The sequence below is a fragment of the Pseudopipra pipra genome, chromosome 13 (assembly GCF_036250125.1).
Source record: "Pseudopipra pipra isolate bDixPip1 chromosome 13, bDixPip1.hap1, whole genome shotgun sequence".
NCBI classification, from domain to species: domain Eukaryota; kingdom Metazoa; phylum Chordata; class Aves; order Passeriformes; family Pipridae; genus Pseudopipra; species Pseudopipra pipra.
Window position 1 is genome coordinate 7,979,367 of NC_087561.1, and position 21,816 is coordinate 8,001,182.

Below are 21,816 nucleotides of genomic sequence, written 5' to 3' on the forward strand. Positions count from 1 at the left end.
AGCATCCTTTTTTTTTTTTTTTTTGTAATCACTGGATACACTGGATAATGATAATTCTTACTCTTCAGGCAAGAAATAAGACAGAGAGGATGGGACAAATAGCTCTAAACATATGGTGAATTAGGTAGGGTTTTATGAATGATAAACCTGTTAGGGTTAACTTAATAAATAGTCGCTACATATTTTCCATAAATCACCACTAAGAGCTCTCTGGTAAGGTGTAAGTAGATGGGTTGATCTTCCCATACTGTGAGGATGAGATACACAAGTAGAACACAAATATGTCGATGTGAGAAAAATGTATATGAGTCTCATTGTACATACTGATTTCTGGCAGAGTGTTTTGCCTGGGAGGCAGTAAATAAACAAATGGCCAGCCTAAAACTGTATAAATCTGAATTGATTCCACAAGGAATAGGAGGAATTTTGCAGCCTTTCTGACTGCAAAAAATCCCATGGTTTCCCTGTGACAAATGTATTTCACCAAAGCTTACTGCAGACCCAGGCTGTGTGTTTGCCTTCATGGAGTAGTGTGGGTTGCAGTCCTAGAGACATCATTTTTCATCATCTGCAAACATGAAAATAACTTCAGTAAGCACAGCAGCCTGATTTACTGTTATTGAAATGCTGCCCTCTCAGGATGTGCATCATGTATAGCTGTGTTTAAAAAACAAGTGAAAAGGAGAAAACAGGGAGAGGGAGGAAAAACTTAAATCTGAAAGTATTTCCCACCAGGTAGAAATATAATTGAGAAGATAATTGATGGTTACTGCCCCTCTGTTTTAAATCTAACATATGCCACATGTGCATATGCATACTTTGAGTTTTAGTTGTTTAACCTGGAGATGTTATATTGTGCTATCAATTAAAACATATATTCAGTTTATTTTTTGAGTTCTCTTAGGATAACAGTGCTATTCCCATATCAGTTTTGTGGCAGTGCAAAGATAGTGCTTCAGATAAGAATAACCTCTGGGTCTACATATTTGTGTGTATTGAGATACATCAGTATTTATATATGTAAATTTATGAAAGAGTTTGTACAGATTTTAGATGTTAGTCCTAATGGATTTTAACTCTCCTCATAACACTTGGAGTAGTTTAAATTGCGATGTCACTTTTAATGTTATCCAAGTAATCTGTAAATCGCTTTTATCATACTTGAACCCTACCCAGCATGTGACATTGCTATTAAACTGAAAATTCATGGGGTATCCAAAGAGAAGTAACATAGGAAGTCTTTTCTGGTCAGCTGTAACCATGGTACCTGAAAAATTGTTCAACGTAACATCTTTGATGCCTTTTCTCCCCCCACCAGAAAGAGCTTTATCAAAATTTCTACAGCTTTGCTGTTGCACTGACACCCAAATTCATTTCTTATCAGTTGAGAATACACAGTTGGATTTTTCTTTAGTTAAAAAAAAAAAAAAGCTCCTGCTCAAAATGGAGACGAATGTACTTCAGAAAATAACAAAAGCCTATCTGTGTGTGTGGGGCTGTTATCTCATTGTATAATCCTGTCTCTTTGAAGGTTTAGCTTTTCTCTATAGACCAACAGCATATATAGAAATGAAGGTTTAGTAGCACTAGGCCTTCTAGAGCTATTCTTGTTTGGTGTGATAGAAGCTTAAAAAAGCATATTTGGAAAGTAAAATTAATTAGTCCGTTGTGCTTTGTGCTGGTGAGCTGGTATGAAGATATCTTGGCTTTAAGTAGCTCTGGGTTTCCTGACTGTGGTGAACACAATGTAATCTGCAAAGTGACGCCTGCCTCTTGGCTAAAGCTCACAGTTGGGGCAGGAGAGGCAGATTCTGCTTCTTATTACCTGTGGCAGCCTCTCTGACCTCAAGCAAAATCTCATGTCCTGGCTGTAGCTCAGGAGCTTCTCTAGAGTAGCAATTTTAACTCACCAACCAGTGCCTTCTTTTTCCCAACACAGATGCCAGTTTGGGATGTGAGACTCAACCTAAGACACACTAAACAGATGACCATGTTTAAAGTTTCGTGTTCAAAAATTGGAATTTTTCTGCATTGCACTGCAATATAAAATTTGTTCCAAGTGCCCCAGCAGCCATGTGGGCTTCACAAGGGGTAAGAGCAACTCCTTAGTCTTCCTGAAAAATCTGTAAGTCTCCAAGGAGCAACCATGGTGTGCATTATCCTGTTGACCACACACCAAATGCACATATTTGCCTCCTAATCCAACTGGCACAATTTGCAGTGTGTCAGGGAGAATTACTAAAATAATTTAAAATATCCTGTTAATCCACACATATGTTCTATAAAAAGCACATGATACCAGATTGGTTTTACTTGTACATGGTTGGAAAATTATGTCAGGTAACATTTAAAACAAAATGAAGCAACATGTGGCAAAACGTGCCAGAGCGGTGTGGAAATTGTCTGGGCAATGCTGGTACATAAATATGAGTCTTCTTATGTTACACATAACAGTGTTGCCACCTATTGATAGAAATTTAAACTTCACATAAATGTTTATAATATATTTTCCCCAGCATAGCTAAGGTCTCCTCCTTCTGATGAGACTGACATGGGAAATGTGTATTATTTGTGGCAGAATAGCTGCCACAATACCACAGTGTTAGAAAGTAATGGGTGCTGTTCAGAAACCAAGAAAGGATAAATATTATCAAAAGAATCTAAAGCTGCTGATGCTTTTACATAACTTGGATGTATGATCCCATTGTCAGTGCAGCTCTTTGATGAACAAAGTAGTGAGTCTGTCTGGTCTGCTCATTTCAAGCTTATCTCTGTGATTTTCTTGGGGATGGAATGAACAGTGGAATAACTAGCTTAGTAAATTGAGACAATATTTATACATGTATGACTGCTTAAACTGTACTTCAAAAATATGCTCAGAATCAAGTAGCTCTCTACTAATTGTACTGAAGACGTTATAAACTTTTATTTAGAAAATAAACAAATGCCCATTGGCACTAAATCTGATTCTTTTGGTAAAATATGAGTATTATTTGGAGAATAAAAAGCTGGCTAATTTACAGGTTTTTGTTTAAAAAGTCTATTTTAAACTGAAGAAAAATGGTTTTGTTCTTAGAAAACAATTGAAAATCAGAAATTGTCTGATGAAAAATTAATGAATAAATGTGAGTGCTGCTTTATAGTTGGGGAAAAAAATTGACCAATTAAATATTGTTTGCATAGCCATAAAGACGCATATACATGTGTGCAATTGTGTGTTATTCTTTCAAGCAGTCAACATTTATTCTGAATTAGGGTTCTTTTCAGTATTTATCAGTATTACCTCTTGGATAAACTCTCAGATTCTGGAGGTGTGCAGTAAAATGAATGACCATGTTTCATCTTCCTTAACAAACACGGTTTAATTAAACATTAAATGCGGTTTAATTTCCTGCATATTGTTTTGCTGCAGGTTAATCTGGCCTGTGATGTCTCAGGTAAGATCCAGTGCCTTCCCCAAGTTGCTCACATGGGTCAGTCTGGAAATCACCAAATGGATTTGGCCACTTCAGGAGACAAGATAAGAGCCAGGGATGTTTTCTGGGCATGTCCGCGTTTCTTTGCAGAAATTTTGTTTGGGTAAAATTTCATTTCCATGGGGAATCTTTGAGACTACTTCTGCCTACATGCAAACCTACAGTGCATGTACCACCCAGGTATTTTGTGAGTGCAAGGCAAGTCTGATGCACCTGAGTGATCTGGCTTTGTTGTACACTCACAGATTACCTGCATGGGGGGGGCACAACAAATCTAACATTTCCAGAAGCTCAAAGTCCCTGTGCCTGTACCATGTGGGCTGCAAGCACAATATTTCTGCTTGGGGTTTTGCAGACAGAAAAATGGCAACCCTTATCCTATAGGTTAAAAAATATTCTTACTCGTAAATTAAGGGATCTCCAATTTTATGCATGTATTGTAAAATAAATAGATACATCAATTTGGACTTAGGTGGCCCTGAAACTTTATGGCAGATGCTGCATATTAGAGTGGCATATTATTTGTGATAGGACAGTGCACCTTCTTAGCTTCAAGCCAAGTTGAATTCCATGGCAGAGTTTTAATTTCTGCTTGTAGTTGTGAAGAGTTTGTTATACAGATATCAGCAAGGCAGGAGAGCTGTGTGTCCTTACCTATCTCTCATTTGTCAGGAGTTGATAGGAAACATCTGCAAGGCTTGTTCAATCTGTTAACTGTATATGTTCATCCAAGCTTAGCTGACAAGTAAAATGTACCAAATAATATTAGACTATGAGTATGACCTTTGCTAACAAGGCAATTACATCATACACGGTGTGCACTCCAGTGAAAGGGTGTTTTGAAATGGCTCTGTACTATTTAGTCCAGTATAGATAAAGGAGAAACCACATGTTTTCTTGAAAGCAGTCTTACAGTTCATAGAAAGTAATTTGAGGAATAGGTAATATGGGAAGAATTTTTTGGTGGGCACTAATGTTATTTTTAAATGCAGTCTACCTTTTGGTTTGTGGAAGGAGGAGTGGGGAAACATGGATACTTCTGTGACCTAGAAGTTGTTGATACTTCTAAAGCACCATGTTTGTGGGTTTGGTGTTGTTTATTAGGAATGTCCTGCATTATAATATACCATTATCTGTAAAAATAAACCTTTAGAAATAACAGTGGGTTTAGAGTTTATCCTTTTAAGTACTCTAATGCAGAGGGTGAAACTTTCATAAATGGTAACCGATGAAAGGTGACATATCATATACGTGCTTTTTAAAAACAAGCTGTTAATCTTTAGACCTTTATCAAAATTGTGTTCAGACCTCAGCATAGTATTGGCAGTGTCATGGCGAGGAAACCCTTCAATGAAGTGGGAGGAAAGGGGTTGTGATATCTTCGGGATGAAAGGAGAGACACAGAAGGGAAAAAAATACTGGCAAAACAGACTTGTCTGTAGGTGAGGAGTGGTTCTGAAATTTTGAGATTTAAATAAATAGCTAGTACAAGAAAATTCTGTAAGAAGAAAGGAGTTTAATATCCTTCTATTGAAATATTTGTTTTAACTATCTTGTTTCAAATGACAGTGCATTTGGATACGCAAAAAAATATGCTTGTTGTGAGAGAAAAAAGATTAACCTGACAACAATTGTAGCCCTTGATAGCTCGCTAAAAGATCTTGGTTAAATCTCTTATTAGATTTAGAAAAGATATTTGTTTCCTTTACCAAAATGATAGGTTTAGTGTCTTACAAGGAAATATTTGATAGAAATGCTTTGTATCGTATTATCCATTTGTGGATTAAGCATGCCAAGCTGCTGGAAAACACTGTGGTAGTCCAGAGTTCACAACCTTAATCTGATTAGGCTGTTTCTGATGATTAACTTGGACTCCTTTATTTATTTATTTTAAATCTGGGAGATCTTAACTTCTCAGGAGCCTGTGCATCTCTGCTGAAATCAACCTAATCCTGCTAAAAGAACTCTGAATTACAAAATCTAAACCAACTGTGGAGTTCACTGCTTAATGTGGCTCAATTGGAAATAATCTTTCATTGGTTGGGAATGTAGAGAACTGGATACTGAACAGAAAAACCTGATAGTCAGGAGTACTGTTCTGTATTTCTTCAGTTATGTTTTTGGAATAATATGGATCTGATAAAAAGGACCACGTGACACAGGTTTGTCATCATTGCTCAATCTTTTTCTCAATCAATTCGTGTTTTCTGAGCAGGATACTTCTCATGAGCAGAATGCTTCACTTTTTACGTGATTGTTTAATGTTTCAGGTAACTTTTTCACAAATGCATTTTTTTATTGCAGTTTAAAGATTAAATTTTTTATATTAGGATCCATTAGCTCAAATCTGAACTAATACTTTTAAGATCAACCAAACACAGATCACTAAATGAGTAGCTTTCTTATCCTGTCATTGCAGGCAATACATACATTTATCCTAATGGGTTATTTTTTTATTGTGAACACCAGTATCTCCAGCAGATCCATTTCCCATTTTTATATGTTAATGAAAATGTATTCTGTGTTAAGTTTAGGTTGTTTGTTTTGATGTAAAAAGACGTTTGATCATTATTAAACATTTATCGAGCATTTCTCATAATTATTTGAGTTGGAAAATGATGATCAGACTAGATTAGCAAGTTGAAATTTGGTAGATAAACACATGGTACTCATTAATGTAAGTCTTTAACTTTCAGTAAATATGATAATGTTGATTACATTCCAGATTCAACCAAGATATTTATGCTGTAAGAATTCAATTTCTAATGTTTTCTTTTATGTCTAAACTCATCAGGGAGATAAATTTACCCGGTGGTTTGGTCAACTGATTAATTTGCTATCCGTGTGCACCCACATTTGAATGTTATCCAGAAAAAGTAATGAATTCTTAACTCACTTTTTAACATTTTGTGTCCCATGCACTTTCACTAAAATATTTGCTTGTCTGTTACTTTCCTTCTACTGAATGGGTAACGGAGGATTTTTAATTCCAAACTCATCTAATACAGTTTGTTATCTGAATTACTTTTGAACTGTAATACGGCTTAAGATGATTTAAAGCCAAGTTATTGAAGTAGTTCAGCTTCCAAACATCTGTGGTTGCAAAATGGACCGTCTCAAGCTGCTAATAAGACACTTTTTTTCAGTGTTTCTCCCAGTGCAATAGTTACCTTAGTGCTCTTCTTTGAACTGTAAAGCAGAAATCACCAGATTATGTTGCTAAATACAGGAAGTTTGCATCTAAACTTATTTATGCCACTGTGCGTCAGTGCAGCTCCCATCAAGCTTTAGAGGGAATGCATGGAGATTTTTAGAAGAAATGCAGATTTTAGAAGAATGTGTGCTCCCAGCCCAGAAAACAAAAACAACAGAAAAGTATTTCTAACTTTCAAAGTCAATAAAGTGGTGAGTATTGCAGCTCCAGCAGTTTCACTCTATTTGCTCAGACTTCAATTTGAAATATTATTTAAGAGAATAATATTGAGGATGACCTTAACTGTGTAACTTGTAAGTTTTTAGTCTTAATGAGCTCATTTTTCCAATAGTAAATTACTAAACTCTATGTAAGAAAGCATTCACATTTCAGCTCTGGTGTCTGGTTAGTGTAGCCTCAACTTGTGTTTCCTCTTTTCTTTGACATATAAAAATTCCTCTTGTTCCCCACTAACGTAGAGAATAGTTTATTTGTTCATTTGTTTGTTTTGCTAAGGTACTAGTGTTACAACATTTTGTACACTTACCAACTTCCTCCACACTTTATTTAAGCAAAAAACTTAGGTAGATTGTTATTTAAAGAACAAAAGACCTTTGTACTTTACAAGATTTTTACAAGACTCCTGGCACTTGACTTGACAGAAGAAGTTTCACAAGATCCAGAGGGAGGTCGTGCTTCGTTCTCTGCAGTTTTAGGTGTCAAACAAGGTTTCACAGAAAGTCAGGCAGATGGATGTGTTGTTGAGACATGACTTTTCAAATGTATAATTTCAGGAAGAGGAAAATGCCTGGGCTGCTGAACTGACCTTGAAGATCAATTGAAATGAAAATGTTTAAGAATAATAAATGTTTTAGGAATTAAAGGCAAAGCAACTTCCTAAAAGTCTTAATGATGCAGGGGAAGATAAAAATAGTTCTGTGTTCTTCTGATAGAGGTACAGAGCACACTGGCCATCGTGGCATTGAAGGTAGTACTACCTGGAAATGGTTCTGATGAGCCCTGGAATTCTTGGTCCAATTTTTTACGTGTGCCATCTTTAAATTTATTTAAATTAACTGAGTGGTGCAGTTGTATCTCTAGACAACAGTATCTGTCACATAAAGCTTGGTGTAGCAATAGCTTAACTGTTTTTGTTTGGTTGATTTTGATTTTCTAGATTTTTTAATATTCTCTTTACTGCAGAAGAAAAATTGAAACTAAATCTCTTTCCTCTTAGTCCACTGATGGCAATTTTTTTTTCTTCCACCAACTGTTCAGCCATTTCCAGTAACAAGTTGACTGAGGGTTTTTTGGTTGTTTGGTTTTTTTTTTAAATGATGCTCGATCTGTCATGTTCATTGCCTAAAATGGGAATGGATCAGCTGATATAGATCAGCTGAAGCCACTGCAAAAATAATTGTTTCCCCTTTCAAGTGCTCCAGCTGGGATGTCACCCTGGGACCAGGTTCTGCTGTTCTCTGAAAAGCATCCATAGGACAGTGCATGCAGAAGCAGAGCTGCTTCATTTCTGTTTCTGGCAGCAACTTCAACACATGTGATTCAAGGTCGATTGTAAGAATTGTGTGTTAGGAGTAGGAGTAAGAGTTTAATTTTTGTTTATTTTAACTGTGATTGGGTCTCCAGCCTTGATGAAAACTTAGCTGGAAGTCTATTAATAATGAGTTTGGGAATTGTCAGAGCTGAAATGAGGAATAGGGCCTCTACTGATGATTTTAGTATCTAAGTTCATGGTAATGTTTTTAGTTGAGACTTCAGATTTGAGTCCCTTGTAATTTTTAAGGGTACAATATAAAACTGTAAATAGATTCTATATGTGGAAGAAATCCCTGTGTTTTTTCTAGGAGGTAAAAATTTGCATAGTTTAAAACTCTTCTACTCTCGGTATTTTAATGAAGCCAAAAAACATACATGTGTTCATAAAAACCACAAATACCACCTCTTGAGAGCCAGGTGCTCAGTAAGTGACTGTGTGTCAGAACCTGTGCTGTAGTAGTATATACAGAGCTGTGCTTTTACAGAAAGGATCTCACTCTGCAGATGCAGTGATTTGGGGTGGGGATGTGGGTTGTGTGTGTTTTGGTTTGGTTTTCTGTTGTTCCTTCTTGACTAGTTGCTTTTGTTTGTTTGTTTAATCCTGGACAATGCACCTTTGTTACAGAATTATGCAGACTACTGTAGGTTGTCATGAAGCCTGTATTTTATTGAATCTGCTTCAGAGGAATTAGTGCAGACATTTCTCGGGTCTTTTTACCATTATTGGTAATAGAGATCCTATCTCTAAGAGTCACTTGAGCATGAAGTGCTTCTGGATGTTCATAAAGGTCTTCAACCTGGTCTTTGACTGTATACAGAGAGTTCTTTTACTACAGAACAAGAAATGACTGTTTAATTTTATTTTGAATGTTTGGTACTTCCAGTTTATTTTCAGTGAAATGTAATAGCAGAAAATCAGACATAAGCTTTGAAGAGAACGGTGTCTTCACAAGGTTAATATATGTCACCAGCCTGTCTCTGGTGTGTGCCTACAGTCACATTTTACCTCCCTGTTAATAACACATTCAGTGTTGTTGTAACAAACAATGTGCTGGTAAAATGTTAGCATTTAGGAAGGTATCCTTAAACTACACAATTCCTTTTCTTAGAGTAGTTATATTAATATGAATCATCTTTAATAACAGTTGACATAAACCTTGTCACTTTGCAAATTGCTGAACCTTAGAACTCCTGTACACCTAAAAGCACTGAAATGAATAGTTAGACTTCCTCCAGATCAACAGTGATGCCAAACGTTTTCTAGGGGAGCTTATTTAGATGGCTGCTTGTGATATGAGTTGTGCGTAACGATTTGCGTGGTCTTCTTTTGTCTCTGAACTTTCTTAATTTTAAAAACCTACTGAATATTCTGTTGAAGCTGTATGGCATGATTTTCTTCAGCAATTATGTTTGTCATTCAGCATCACGTTCACAAATCCTCCATTGCTGACTTGCTCTCCTGTGCAGATCAGCACTGGCTTACTTCACAACTGCATTTTTCTGCTTCTTGTGCATATAAACCAAAGCAGAATTGAGAAAGCTGTGCTGTGGGGAATCTCCCTTTCATTACCAAGCTGCCCATGAATGAAAAGGCAGACATGCAGTTTGCTTCTCAGAATGAAGGAGAAATATGGGGACTGTGTCAGGGCGTTGTCATTCTGCACAAGACCACAGTGTGACATGCAGTGAGTGTGTGTGTGTGGCATATTTCTTCCTGGCCTTTTACATGATCATGTCATGGGGCAAAATGCAGCAACCAATAACCAAATTCTGCTGGCAGAGTCTCCTTCCAGCTTTGAGTGTTTTCAGGTATTCACAAATGTTGCAAACCAGGATATGAAATGTGGGATGAGAGTTAACATCCCTACTCAATTGAAAGCAAGTTTTTGGAAAAAATGAAATCACTAACAGATGTGAAGGGCAGGCGCCCATTTCATAAGCTCAGTGCGGATGCACTTGATATGGGAGAATATAAAAAAGGACATCCACTGAACCAAACATAATGCAATTCAGCCATAGGTTAAAGAAAGGTCATTTTCTTGCCTTGTTGGCTGGAAAGACAGCAGAGCTCTAACATATAATTGTGTTCTGTGACAGTAAAAGGAGCCTTTTGGTGCTTTGGGAAAGAAAAGTGACATTTTTCTTGCTCATGAGAGAAACACAGCTTCACATTAAACGTACACTACAGTGCTCCCAATGTAAATAAAATTAACATGGGTGGAATTGTTACCCACACAACATCCCTGAGGAAAAATTATTCACCAAGACAGCAGCACAGCCTAACAATAAGGCAAGGATAATGATTCTGATTTTTTTAAATGTGGCTAGTGTAGATGTGTGTGTGTGTGTGTGTGTGTGTATACGCACGTATAAAACTAATGGACAAGAGCCACATATTTCAGTTTTGTCCTTCTCTCTCTTTCTCCTTGCTATGATTTCTCAGCTGAAGAAAGAGAGCTGAGCTAAGTGGAGTCATTGTACAAGTGCTAAGGAGAATGTATTCTTGCCAAGTACTTTAGCAGGATGATCATAGTGATGGTAATATATTAGATATATTATATGATGGGTTAAGTAGCTGAGAATTTTGAGCACTTATTCCAAAAACTGAAGTGTGGCATTGTTTCCTTTTTCCCATTTTATGTACCCATGGCATGGTTATAGTCATCCTGGTCTCCCTTGGAAGTCATTGGGGATACAGAGGCTATTGATTTCTTTCTGAAGGTTCATCTTCCTTCCAACACTCAGACAGAAGAGTAGGACTTGATTTTTAAACATCTCTGTTTAATTTCATGTTTAGTAGGAAAAATCAGTTGCAGCAAAGTCCCATCTACTTTTGAATTGAAATTGGTTATTGCAGAATACCAGTTTCCAAAAAGTTTGTCTGCATCAGTCCCTCTTGTAGTATTCCTGAAAAGGATATTGTGGATAGTGCAGCCTAAGTTAGAAGAAAGGACAGTATCTGTTCCAGAAGCACTGAAAGAAGGCATGGAGAAACAGCTCTAGCAACAGGGGGGAAAGAAGGATATAAGTTAAGATTTCAGAGTAAGTAAGTAAGTAAGAAGATTTCAATTTACTATCTTAGAATTGTTTAAATGTAAAATGAGTTCCTCCCTGTTAATGTAGAAGACATGCTATATTTTATGGAAAAATAGCTCATAAAGATATAATCAAGAGGCTACTTCTAATGAGAGAGCAAAAACTGTCCATGATGTTAATAGGCAGAATATGTAAAAATTTGAATAGTGCTTAAACGATAGAAATTATTTCCTGTTCTGAAGCCCAAATAAAAGAAGGCCTGGGCATAAAAGGGAACAGCCTTCCACTTACACACTAGAGGCATGATTGTGTGTTTTTAGTCTGTTACATTTCCATACGTAGGTGAGCCTTCAGGCACAGAGCATGAGAATATTCCTTCTCTTCAGTGCCAGCACTACTGCATTGTCTTTGTGAAGTACTAAAGAAAATTGTGTAATCAATTTGCAAAAACTGTAAAGTTGTAGATGGACAACTTAAAATAATCTCTGCCAAGAAAGCTCCCACAAACTGGTAAAAATGGATAGATGCATAATATACTTCCAGTTTGCACTACAGAAGACTCTTGGTACTTGCAGGAGAAATTTCTAGCAAACATTCATTACAAAGGATTCTCTATTGAAATGAGAACAAAGGTTCCACTAGAAAGATCTCTGAGGATTCAGATGTACCTTTTCATAGGTGACATGCTGATACAAGCCAGTTCTCGAGGGGTTGCATCAAGGCATAAATCAGCGGTAATTTCAACCCTGCAAGATCATAGCACTATCATGAACAGAAAGAAAATCAATCTGACACCAGCTCAAATAATAGCGGTTCTGGGAGTCACAGTATATAGTACAAGTCCACTGGGAGGGGCTGCTTGTCAGAACAATGGCACTTGAAGACACTGAATACTTTGACAGACATCAAAGCAAGAAGAAAAGGAACAGAAAGATCACTTCTCAGGTTGCTATTTGCGTGACTGACACCATCATGCCTGAGTGGGACTTCAAATGAGGGTGAGGCAGATGCTGGTCCTATGGTCAGGCAGTAGTCAGGTCTTGCAAAAAGTACTTCAAATGCCTAAAAAGCTTTTCAAGTTTTAACTTAGTAGGTGATGTCAGAACTGCATAATAATTGATGGTATTTCTTCCCAGAGTTAGAAGAGCAAAAGTTAAGAAAGCTATCTAGGAAAAGACTGAAAAATTCACTTTCAGTGTGCAGTAAATAATGGTGGCTTCATAAAAGTTCTTCTCTCTGCTGTGTGTCTGAGGAGTAGACAATACTAAAGAGGTGCTGATAATATTTAGAATATGTCCCATTAGCAGTCTTCAACTGGAGTTGAGGAGCTCATATCAGCATTTTGTTTCAGAGATTTTTTATTAGGTGGGGTTTTTGATTTTGCAAATGGAAATTAAAATTACTAAGGCCTCCTGAGATCTACCACAACAGCTCATTGCTTCCAAGATGGGGTCGGAAAAACCTACTAGGAAAATTGTGACTGTTCACTGCGATGTCAACCGATGAAATCTTTTGTCTCATCAAATGTGATGATACTTAGACTTCTTCATAGGCTTCGATAGTCCATAAATACTCCCATGGATGCCTAGTTTGTGCAAAGAGAACTTCTTTATTCCAATTAGGGAAAATGAACATGTTGACAAAATTGTTAGCTGAATATTTTTAAACATCATTGCCAAGGCAGCCTAGTATCAGTGGCAATCTAATACTTGAACTGTGGATTAGATGTTCCACAGTATCAATGTGTTGTAAATTATTCTCATGTGCTAAGCTTACTGTGATGCAAAATTTAAATTAGTGGTTCGAAAAATTAATAGTATCTACACAGAGCATGTTATTTTCAATTTTTGTAATCTCTGAGCAGCTAAACCTGATTTTAAAAATTACTTTTTTGCTAATTAAGCCTTACTGTGTCTTCTTAATTAAGCACACAGTTGGAAGAGAGACATAGCAATGATTATCTCAATTTGATGGCTATACAATTTGCATTATCAAAAAATAACCGAAGCATGATTCAATTTTCTTGTCACATATAAATGAATATACTACTTGCTCCATGCCAACGTTTTTTAAAACAGCGAACCCTCCAAAGCTTATTCCTAGATGAAATTAAGATTCCATTTTTCCTACTTGCATATACACAAGTACACGTGCGCCTCACTATTGTATTATATTGTTAGATAATAGCACTTAGTGCAGATATATATATATAAAAACATTGTGATATTATTTGCCTCTTTAGTTCAGAAGAGCGCCAAGATTCAACTGTATTTTCATAGAACTCAGTTACTAAGTGGAGCATTCTAATTTTAGGTCTTTACAATGCAAAATATGCTCTTGCCAACAGAACACTAATAATAAGGGTGGAGAACAATCTAAGCTTCCATTGAGAAGCATTTTAACACTTCATCTGGATGTACTTAGTACAAAGGAGTGCCTAGGGTATATTGGAAATATCCTGTACAGTGAGAGGAAGCTTAGTTGTCCCAGGGATTCTTGAATGTGAGGGGGAACATTCTTTTTCTTCAATTCTGTTGTCTTTTACTAAGCAAATACAGCTTTGACTATACATCCTTCTTGGAGTAAAAAACTACTTCTGAGAGATCCATATTGGAATATTGGTGCTGTAATCTCAACCTACACTCTCATATAGGCCAAGCTTCCTTTACCTCTTTCGCTGTATTGTCCCTACCATACAGTTGGGAATTAAGTTGCAAAGGCATTAGATGACTTGCCCATGTTATGGACCAAATGTGTAGATATCAAGCACTTAGCTAGTTTTACTTAAACCCAGACTTCTTCATGTTCTTCAGGATTCCTAGTTGCAGCGTTTCACAATGTTTCCGTTTTCTGAGAGGACAAAATGTTCACACCAGGAGTTATTCTGCAGTATAATCAGGAGCTGTGTTTCCTAAAGTACAGCCCTCGAGGAAGACTTAGTGTTCAGGAGGTATTCTGAACCTGTCCAGAACGTATCACTCCAAATTGTGGATGTGCTTTGTCCTACAGCAGTGAGCTTGATCTTTTGTGCTTGAATCTCACTAACATCAAATGGTGAGTTTCCAAAAGAAAACATTAGGGACTTGTGTGATTTTTACAGTCAGTGGCAATTCTCCAAGTAAAGTGAAGGGCACATGTTGGCCAAGAATTCTGTATCACAGTTGAGTAGCTGACATAACGTATGTTTTTCAGATCACTTTCAGTCTTGCCATATGCCACAAAATCCTGCAACAACCTGACTTTCTTTACAATTTTACTCTGCAGTGTTTTGTCTCTGAAACTTTGGATAAAATGGGTGACACTTCGAATTACTTTGTTAACTAGAATTAAATTAGACTTTGACTAATTTTAAATGAAGATCATTAAATGTGAAAATGAACCTTATTCCACTTGCATCTATCACCATGACATATAAATGTATGAGCCAGTGTAATCCATCCGTAAGTTAAAAGAGCACATCCTCTAGGGAGTGTGTTAAACCCGTAGCATGTCCCTGAAAACTCTGGTTTGCATTTTTTGCATTTACATGTCTGATTTAGAATGATATGTAAAAAAACATATTATAAGATTGTCATCTTTTATATGTGCATCTCTTCTTTTTCAGAGGCACTAGGTAGCCCACCTGCAAGAATAACAGTGTCTCATCATTTCACAATCTCACTCACTCCCAGAGAAATACTGTTTACCTAGTGTGATCCATACATCCTTGTGTCATCTTCAAACCCCTTTTGATGTGTTAATATTTTATGATCCACAGAAAATGTACATGTGAATTTTGTTTATTTGTTTGGGTTTTTTAAATTCTGTTTCTTCAGTCCATCTTCTAGGGATTGTGTTCTTGATTTTTAGCATGAGATTTTTTTCCTTCCAGTGGAAAGTGTTATCTACTTCCATCCTCCAAACTTAAGCAGACTTTCCATATTTCTTCATAGTGCTTTCTAATTCTATGCATCACATAAAAACATAATTTGATCCTGCTTTACTGCTGTTCAACTCTGTGTATAACTGTTCTGAAAAAATAGAACTTTAAGGGACTTCCTTTGTTTATAATCTCTAGACAAATATTTGAGGGATATATTTTCTGAAGGTATGTACAAGGTCAGAATATTTTTACTTCTTTTTCTTGGTATTGCATTTCTTAAAGGTTTAAATCAAGAGTGTTTGTTCTGGTTTGCCTTTCATATTTTACAGTTTTGTATTTCAGAAAGACCTGCAGAATAAAGGTGCTGTTCTTTTTGCCTTCAGCAGTCCAGAGCTGATATACCTGCTTAGTAGTTCATTTTCAGAAACTAGTGGTCTGAAAAGGCAATAAGCAAATGGTAGCTTTCAGATAAGGGTATGTGTTGAAAGAAAAGAAATATAGGAGAGAACAAGGACAGTTCCTTGGGTATATTTTAGCATTATAACTGCAATTACATTTTAATTCTAAATGGTCTGGAATATCTGAGTATTAAACATAATGATTAGTTGAGGCCAACAGAGGTTACAATTCTTCATGTTTTTACTCTTCTACACTTCTGGAAGACCCTGTTCTGCTACATGATACTCATTAGCAACCGTAACCTGACCTCTCTAAATAATTCTGGACTTACTGGTAACCAACTGGGTATGCCACTGGTGATTTGACGGGGCTGATGGTGGGTAATCAGTATGGAAATTTGTTCATTAAATGGGCACCCTATCAGAGCAGCCTATTAAGAATTTATAAAAAGCACTATTAAAGTAATGTGATCTCTGTGGCATCGCTGGGTTTGAGTGCAGAGCCTCCTCTATGCAGTATAAATGCATATAGTGGGGTTTGTTGTAAAATACCTCTGGATGAGCACGTGCACTGCAAACAGCCCCACCCCAGGCTCCCTCATAAGCCAGTTACCCCCATGTTCCTGTGCTCCTGAGCAAGTGGGCTTCTGATCTGAGCAGCACAGGAGAGTTACGTGGCTGATGGGAAAGAATCTTGATGAAAGTGATATGTGAAAATAGTTTCTAATAACTCATACAATGTGCATTTAGAAAGTTGCATAAATCATACATTAAAATCCATATAGATCTATATTAGCTCTAGTACTTTGAGTGGGATTTTCCCGTCCAATAGAGCTTTTTGACTTTTTTGCATTTGCAAAAGTGGTTCATTGGGAATTTAAATGATCAGTTGTGTATTCTTCTACAAAATCAACTGTAAACTGCATACGATATCTGTTTTAAAGTATGGTTCAGAATTACCTGCTATTCAGTGCCTAAATATGTATTTCATATATTTATATGTTTATAGTTACCTATAATATTTTTATTACATATTTTGTGAAACCTTTCAATGACAGAACAGTGGTGGAAAGGGCAACAAAGTGCTACTTGTGAGGAGGAGAGCATTAAGACACTTACAGAAAGGTCACTTACAGGAACTGTAAGCTTTTATGAGACTTTATCATTTTGCTGACAAGGTCAACTTGATATTGATCGTCTGCGTGTTTTGTTTAGTTACTTGAAAGACAGTTATTTGAAGAAACCTATGTAAACATCAAGGCAATATTCTTTATACTTCTGCCCTATTACAGCATTTTGAAAGTAAGCATTTGCTTACTTGTGTTGTGTTTCTCCAAACAAAATATGAAATAAGGGGCAAGTATTTGATTGCCAGTGTTTAAATTCAGGTTATCATAATGTAGCGTCATTTGTTAAATTAAACTGATTCTTTCACTGTAGAAAAGCTTGAAGATTTGATCTGGGTCTTTTAATCATGTGTTTCTGATGCATAAAAGCTTTTTTTGATGAAAAATTTGATGAAGTATTTTTCCAGTTCTTGCAAACAATTTATCACTATCACCTGCTTTCATGTCAGGCCAGATAGCTTTGGGTTTATGAGACCCTCATGCCCTAAGCAAAGACGAAGGAAGCACAAGCTTAGTCCCTGTGTGAAAGGAAGCTGAAGTTTACTGTGATCTTTGACACTCTGGTGCTGTATCTCTTGCCCTTACGTGAGCCTTTAGCACTGCTGAGTTTTAGATGGCTTTGGTACAATTGGGGTGGGGAGGGAAGAGTTGGCCAGGGGAGCTGAAGATTTTCTTCTTCAGGTGGTGAACGAGTAGGTGACTTGGGATGTGTCTGCATTACATCTGTATCCACATCCTTCCACTATAAAGGATATAAAACTTCATGCTGAGTCTTTCTGGCTGTGTGACTGGAGATGACTCCAGCCTGGAGTGACTTGGTTGTCAGCACTGCCCTGGGAAAAGTTGAGCTGTGGCTTCACACACAAAGGCCTTTGCATCCCTACAGCTGGAAATGTGGGCACATGGCAATGGCAGAAGTAGCATCCCCAAGCAGGGGCAATGTGATGTTAAACTGTGATATTCAGAAGTTGGTCATATTTTTAAATCATTCTTGCCCTTATATAAAAAGGAATAATAAAATTACAGCTTTTAAGGGGATATTTCATGGAGCTCTTACATGGATTTAGAATTGAAAAATTGCACATCTTTTACATGAGAAGGTAGCACATGTGAAAGTACCGCAGTGAAAGAGAAGACCCAGAATAGGTAATAAATCTAATATTAATTTCGTACATTAAATGAATTGGTCTGTCTACTGCTTTGGTTAACATAATTAAATATATTCCTGTTACAAGCAGTTCTCACAAAGACTTTGGTTATTAAACCTTGTTTTTAAAGAATAAAAATAAATCTTCCTTAAGTAGTTTGCTGCAGCTTAAGTTTTACAGGTCTCTGTGCATCCTAGTAATTTTTTTATTAATTGTTTAACAAAATAAAAAAAAATCACTTGAAACATCCCACAAAACAGATGCACAGCACCTTTTAGGAGGAACTTGTGTGTTTTGGTTTTGTGGGGTTTTTGTTTATTTGTTTTTTTCCAGTAATGAGCTAAATTTGTCAGACTCATCGTTTTGTGCTTTCGAAAGCAGGATGCACCACGTGTGTCCGAGGCTGCTTGCACTTGCTGCCTTCATGGCAAGATTTATTTCTTCTCTACTGCATCTTCTTAATAGAGGCCTTTAATTTCTCCTTGTTTTCTTCTGGCTTCTGTAGCTTCATCTCCATTTATTCTGTCAGAAAGAAGGCATTTGGAAGGTTTTTTCCTGTCAGTAACCGTTTCTACAGAGTCATCAGTTCATCTTGTAATCCAACTCTGTGCTTGTAAGTCAGAGCACCTTTGTGTTCTTCTGTCACTAGTAAAGCAACTCACCAAAATAAGTACTGAAGCTAGGCAATAATAGGCAGTGTTGGCAAATAACTGTAAATTATTTAAGCAAATAGCTTTGGAGAAGCAAATATTGCTTAGTAGTAACTTGTCTGCAGTAGCATTTTAACACCGACTTGATACAGTGTGATCAATCCAGAACCCAAATCTCTGTGTTCATTGCTGCAGCCCATGACACCCTTGTCAGCTGGCCTTTGTCTCTGGCAGCTTCTTGGTTCTTCTTTTTTGTTTTCTCTCTCTCTTGAAGAGTTTTTTATTGACTTACATGCTTTCAAGCCCTCTTTGCTAAGTAGGAGACATGAGCTGCATTTTTTAGTTGTTTGGTTTTTTGGTTTTTTTTAATGCTGTTGCTTTTTATCCAAGTGCTGTTTGCTTCTGATGAGCTGTTCCATTTCAGGTTAGTTAGCAAATACTTGCCTTTAACCTCTTTCTTCAGATAATCTCCCAAAACATGGGGAAAGCAAGGCATGCACTCACTCCATGGTGTTACTCCTACTGCAGTGGTCTGTCTCCCTTCCTCTATCCAAGGGTTCTGAGGGCCTGGATTTTGTTTTTCTGTTACTGTGTTAGAAGTTTTATTCCCTTTCCACATCACGTGCGGTGTTTTCCCCTCCTCTCAGGAAGGTGATCCTTTCAAAAGTATTGGGAGGACACACAACCAGGAGATGAAGGTTTGCTGACTGGAACACAGTGACAGCTACCATCACTTGTTTCTCAAACATGCAGACAGTTTGAGAAGTTAGTCATCTCTATAGCCCTCTAAGAACAAGTGCTTTTTATGTTTCTCTTATGTGTGTTTTCCCTTTTCCTGTGTTCCTTTTAGAGATTCCGATTGTATGCTCACAATGGGCAATGTGTGGGGTTAAAAGTCCTTGTTGCAGATGGGAAACAGGCTGATATCAAACTGGGTATTAAACTTACTTAGCTCAGCTACTGACCTTAAAATCATTAAGAAGCTGTGAGCAATTGCTTTTTAATTAAGCAAAATCCCTTTGAACTTCTGTGTTTTTGTTGACCTTCTAGCAGTAATGTTTTCAGGCGCCTTCTTTTTTTTTGTTACATTTGTTTTTCTAGGTTAATAATATCTGCTAATCTAAAAGCCAAACAGAGTTCCCTGTTTGTGAGCCGTGCTGCTGTAAAAAGTGTGCTCTGTTATTTCCCACCGAGTTTGTCTTTAAAATCAGTGATGGAAACAGCTTAGTGAAGGCAAAGATACAGGACAAGGGCACTAGTTGCATGTGCAGATGCAATGCACTTGATTTTAATGAATGTCTTTGTACAAATACATATGCAAAACTCAAGCTGCAGTTTTGAAGTTTTCCATTATGGTTCTGTAAAGCCCCGTGTTGGTAGGAGTTTAGATGGGAGATGCCAAGGAAAAGAGGGGTTGTACTGCAGGGTACAAGCTTCTTCCTGTTGAAATGTCCACACAATCTAAAAGAAAATGTCCATTTCTGAACCAGCTTATGCTTTTGTAGAGTGACAGTGCGGTATGTTTTTATTTTGAACAAGTTTGTTGGTTTTCTAAAGTTTGAAGTCTCTTATTCTTGACTAAATGTAATTTAATTTACAGCAGAATATTTCAAAAGGGTGAACTTTCTGCTTTCTAGGCTTCATATTTTAAAAGTCATAGAATACTATTTTCACTTAAGATGAATATGCATCCCTTTAGAGAAATAGTAACTGTTCCATCTTAGCTTTAATACCAAATATAAGTTGTTGTAGCATATCTTATGCATAAAGTACAGTTGTTGCTTGGTCTAATAGGACAGTACTTAAGATTTGGTTTTAATTTTTTTCCCTCAAGTAGCTTTTTTTTTCTATTTTTAAAACAAAAAACCCCCAGTGAAATATGACATGTTCAGTTTCTTTCCTAAATTATAGTGATATTTATACAATTTAATTGGTTTATATAAACTAAAAATAAAATTTGACCTTAGTGAGATAAATTTCTATATCATGTCTGAAATGGATTATTGTTTTTGGTTTGTTTTTTCCAGGACTGTTTCCTTAAGGCGTTCCAGTTGCTTGTTTTCATGACTTTGAGCCTATTTAATCAGAGATGGAGCAGATGGACTGCAAACCCTACCAGCCACTGTCAAAAGTTAAACATGAAGTGGATCTAACTTACACAAGTTCTTCAGATGAAAGTGAAGATGGGGGAAAGCAAAGGCAATCTTATGACTCAAGAGAAACTCTGAATGAATATAGCCAAGAGCTAAGACTTAACTATAACAGTCATAGCAGAAAAAGAAAAGCCATTGACCAGTCCACACAAGGTAAATAATTTATTTTATCTACTAATTACGGTTATTATTTAATGATTATTTACTATGAAACAGTATCCTGTTATCAGCAGATGAGCAAACATTTTGTTTTTAAAGGCTTGTGCTGTCAACCTGCTTTTCACCTATATTTAAATATACCATAATATAAAAAATTTAGGAAAAAAAAATTCTTTTAAGTAAAATTGCTTTTTTTGGCAGGACGGGCTGAGTGATATTCTGGAAACCATCCCAAGCTAGCCATAGACAAACATATCTTTAGTAGGAGCTACTCTTCTTACTAATGGTCACTGAGTATTTATTACCTTTGTATATGTTGGGTGCATTCTGGTATAAAAATCAATGTTGAGGCTGCAGATTATACCTGCTTGTGCTTACAAAGCCTTTGAATTCATTCAAATGCATCAATTCTCTTGACATTTTTAATCATATCAATAATCAAGTAATTTAAAAGCTGAAGAGAATTAGTGTATTGTAAGGAAAAATCTGACAGTTAAGTTTCTGTTTTAGCCTTTTGCATGATAAGGACAAAGATTTGAGCACTTTTGATAGTTGAGCTAAGGTTAGGAAAAGCTACTCTTTGGTTAGAGATGAAAGCTAAAGACTAAAGAAATGGAAGGATTGAGGAGAATTTACTGCAGCATGCCCTGATGGACTCGTGCTGCATGTACAAAATGGCTTGTCTGCTGCTTTCAGCTCTGTCACAAATTCAGGCAGGATGGTGGGGCAGGAAGAATACTTTTAGGAATCAGTGTGTGTGTCAGAAGCAGTGGGAGTCCTGTCCCTTTAAAAGTAACAGCAGAGGGGTTCCAGGGGCAATCCCTCCCTGCTCCTCAAGGAAGTGGTTGAATTGCATTACAGTGTGGCCTGTGCTTCTCAGCTAAAAATTTTAGTATTTTTTTTAAAAAAACCCAAACAACTCGTAAGCAAACAAACAAACCAACCCAAACCCCCCCAAAAAAACCACATCAAAAACCCACATGCACAAAGCAGCCCAGTCCCTCAGTGCTTACCCAGAAAAGCCTTCTCCAATTTTCTGAATATAAAAATAATTTTTTTA

The 21,816-nt window shown here is 36.7% G+C and overlaps 1 protein-coding gene across 7 annotated transcripts in view; it reads left to right on the forward strand.

The window, feature by feature from the left end:
* The window catches only part of TENM1 (teneurin transmembrane protein 1), a 755,935-nt gene that overhangs the window by 504,787 nt on the left and 229,332 nt on the right, over positions 1-21,816 (forward strand). For all 7 annotated transcript variants that reach the window (XM_064669852.1, XM_064669856.1, XM_064669858.1 and 4 more), the window contains one exon: positions 20,472-20,750. In XM_064669852.1, the coding sequence (XP_064525922.1) occupies positions 20,534-20,750 (217 nt within the window). In that variant the 5' untranslated portion in view covers positions 20,472-20,533. The remainder of the gene's footprint in view (positions 1-20,471; positions 20,751-21,816) is intronic.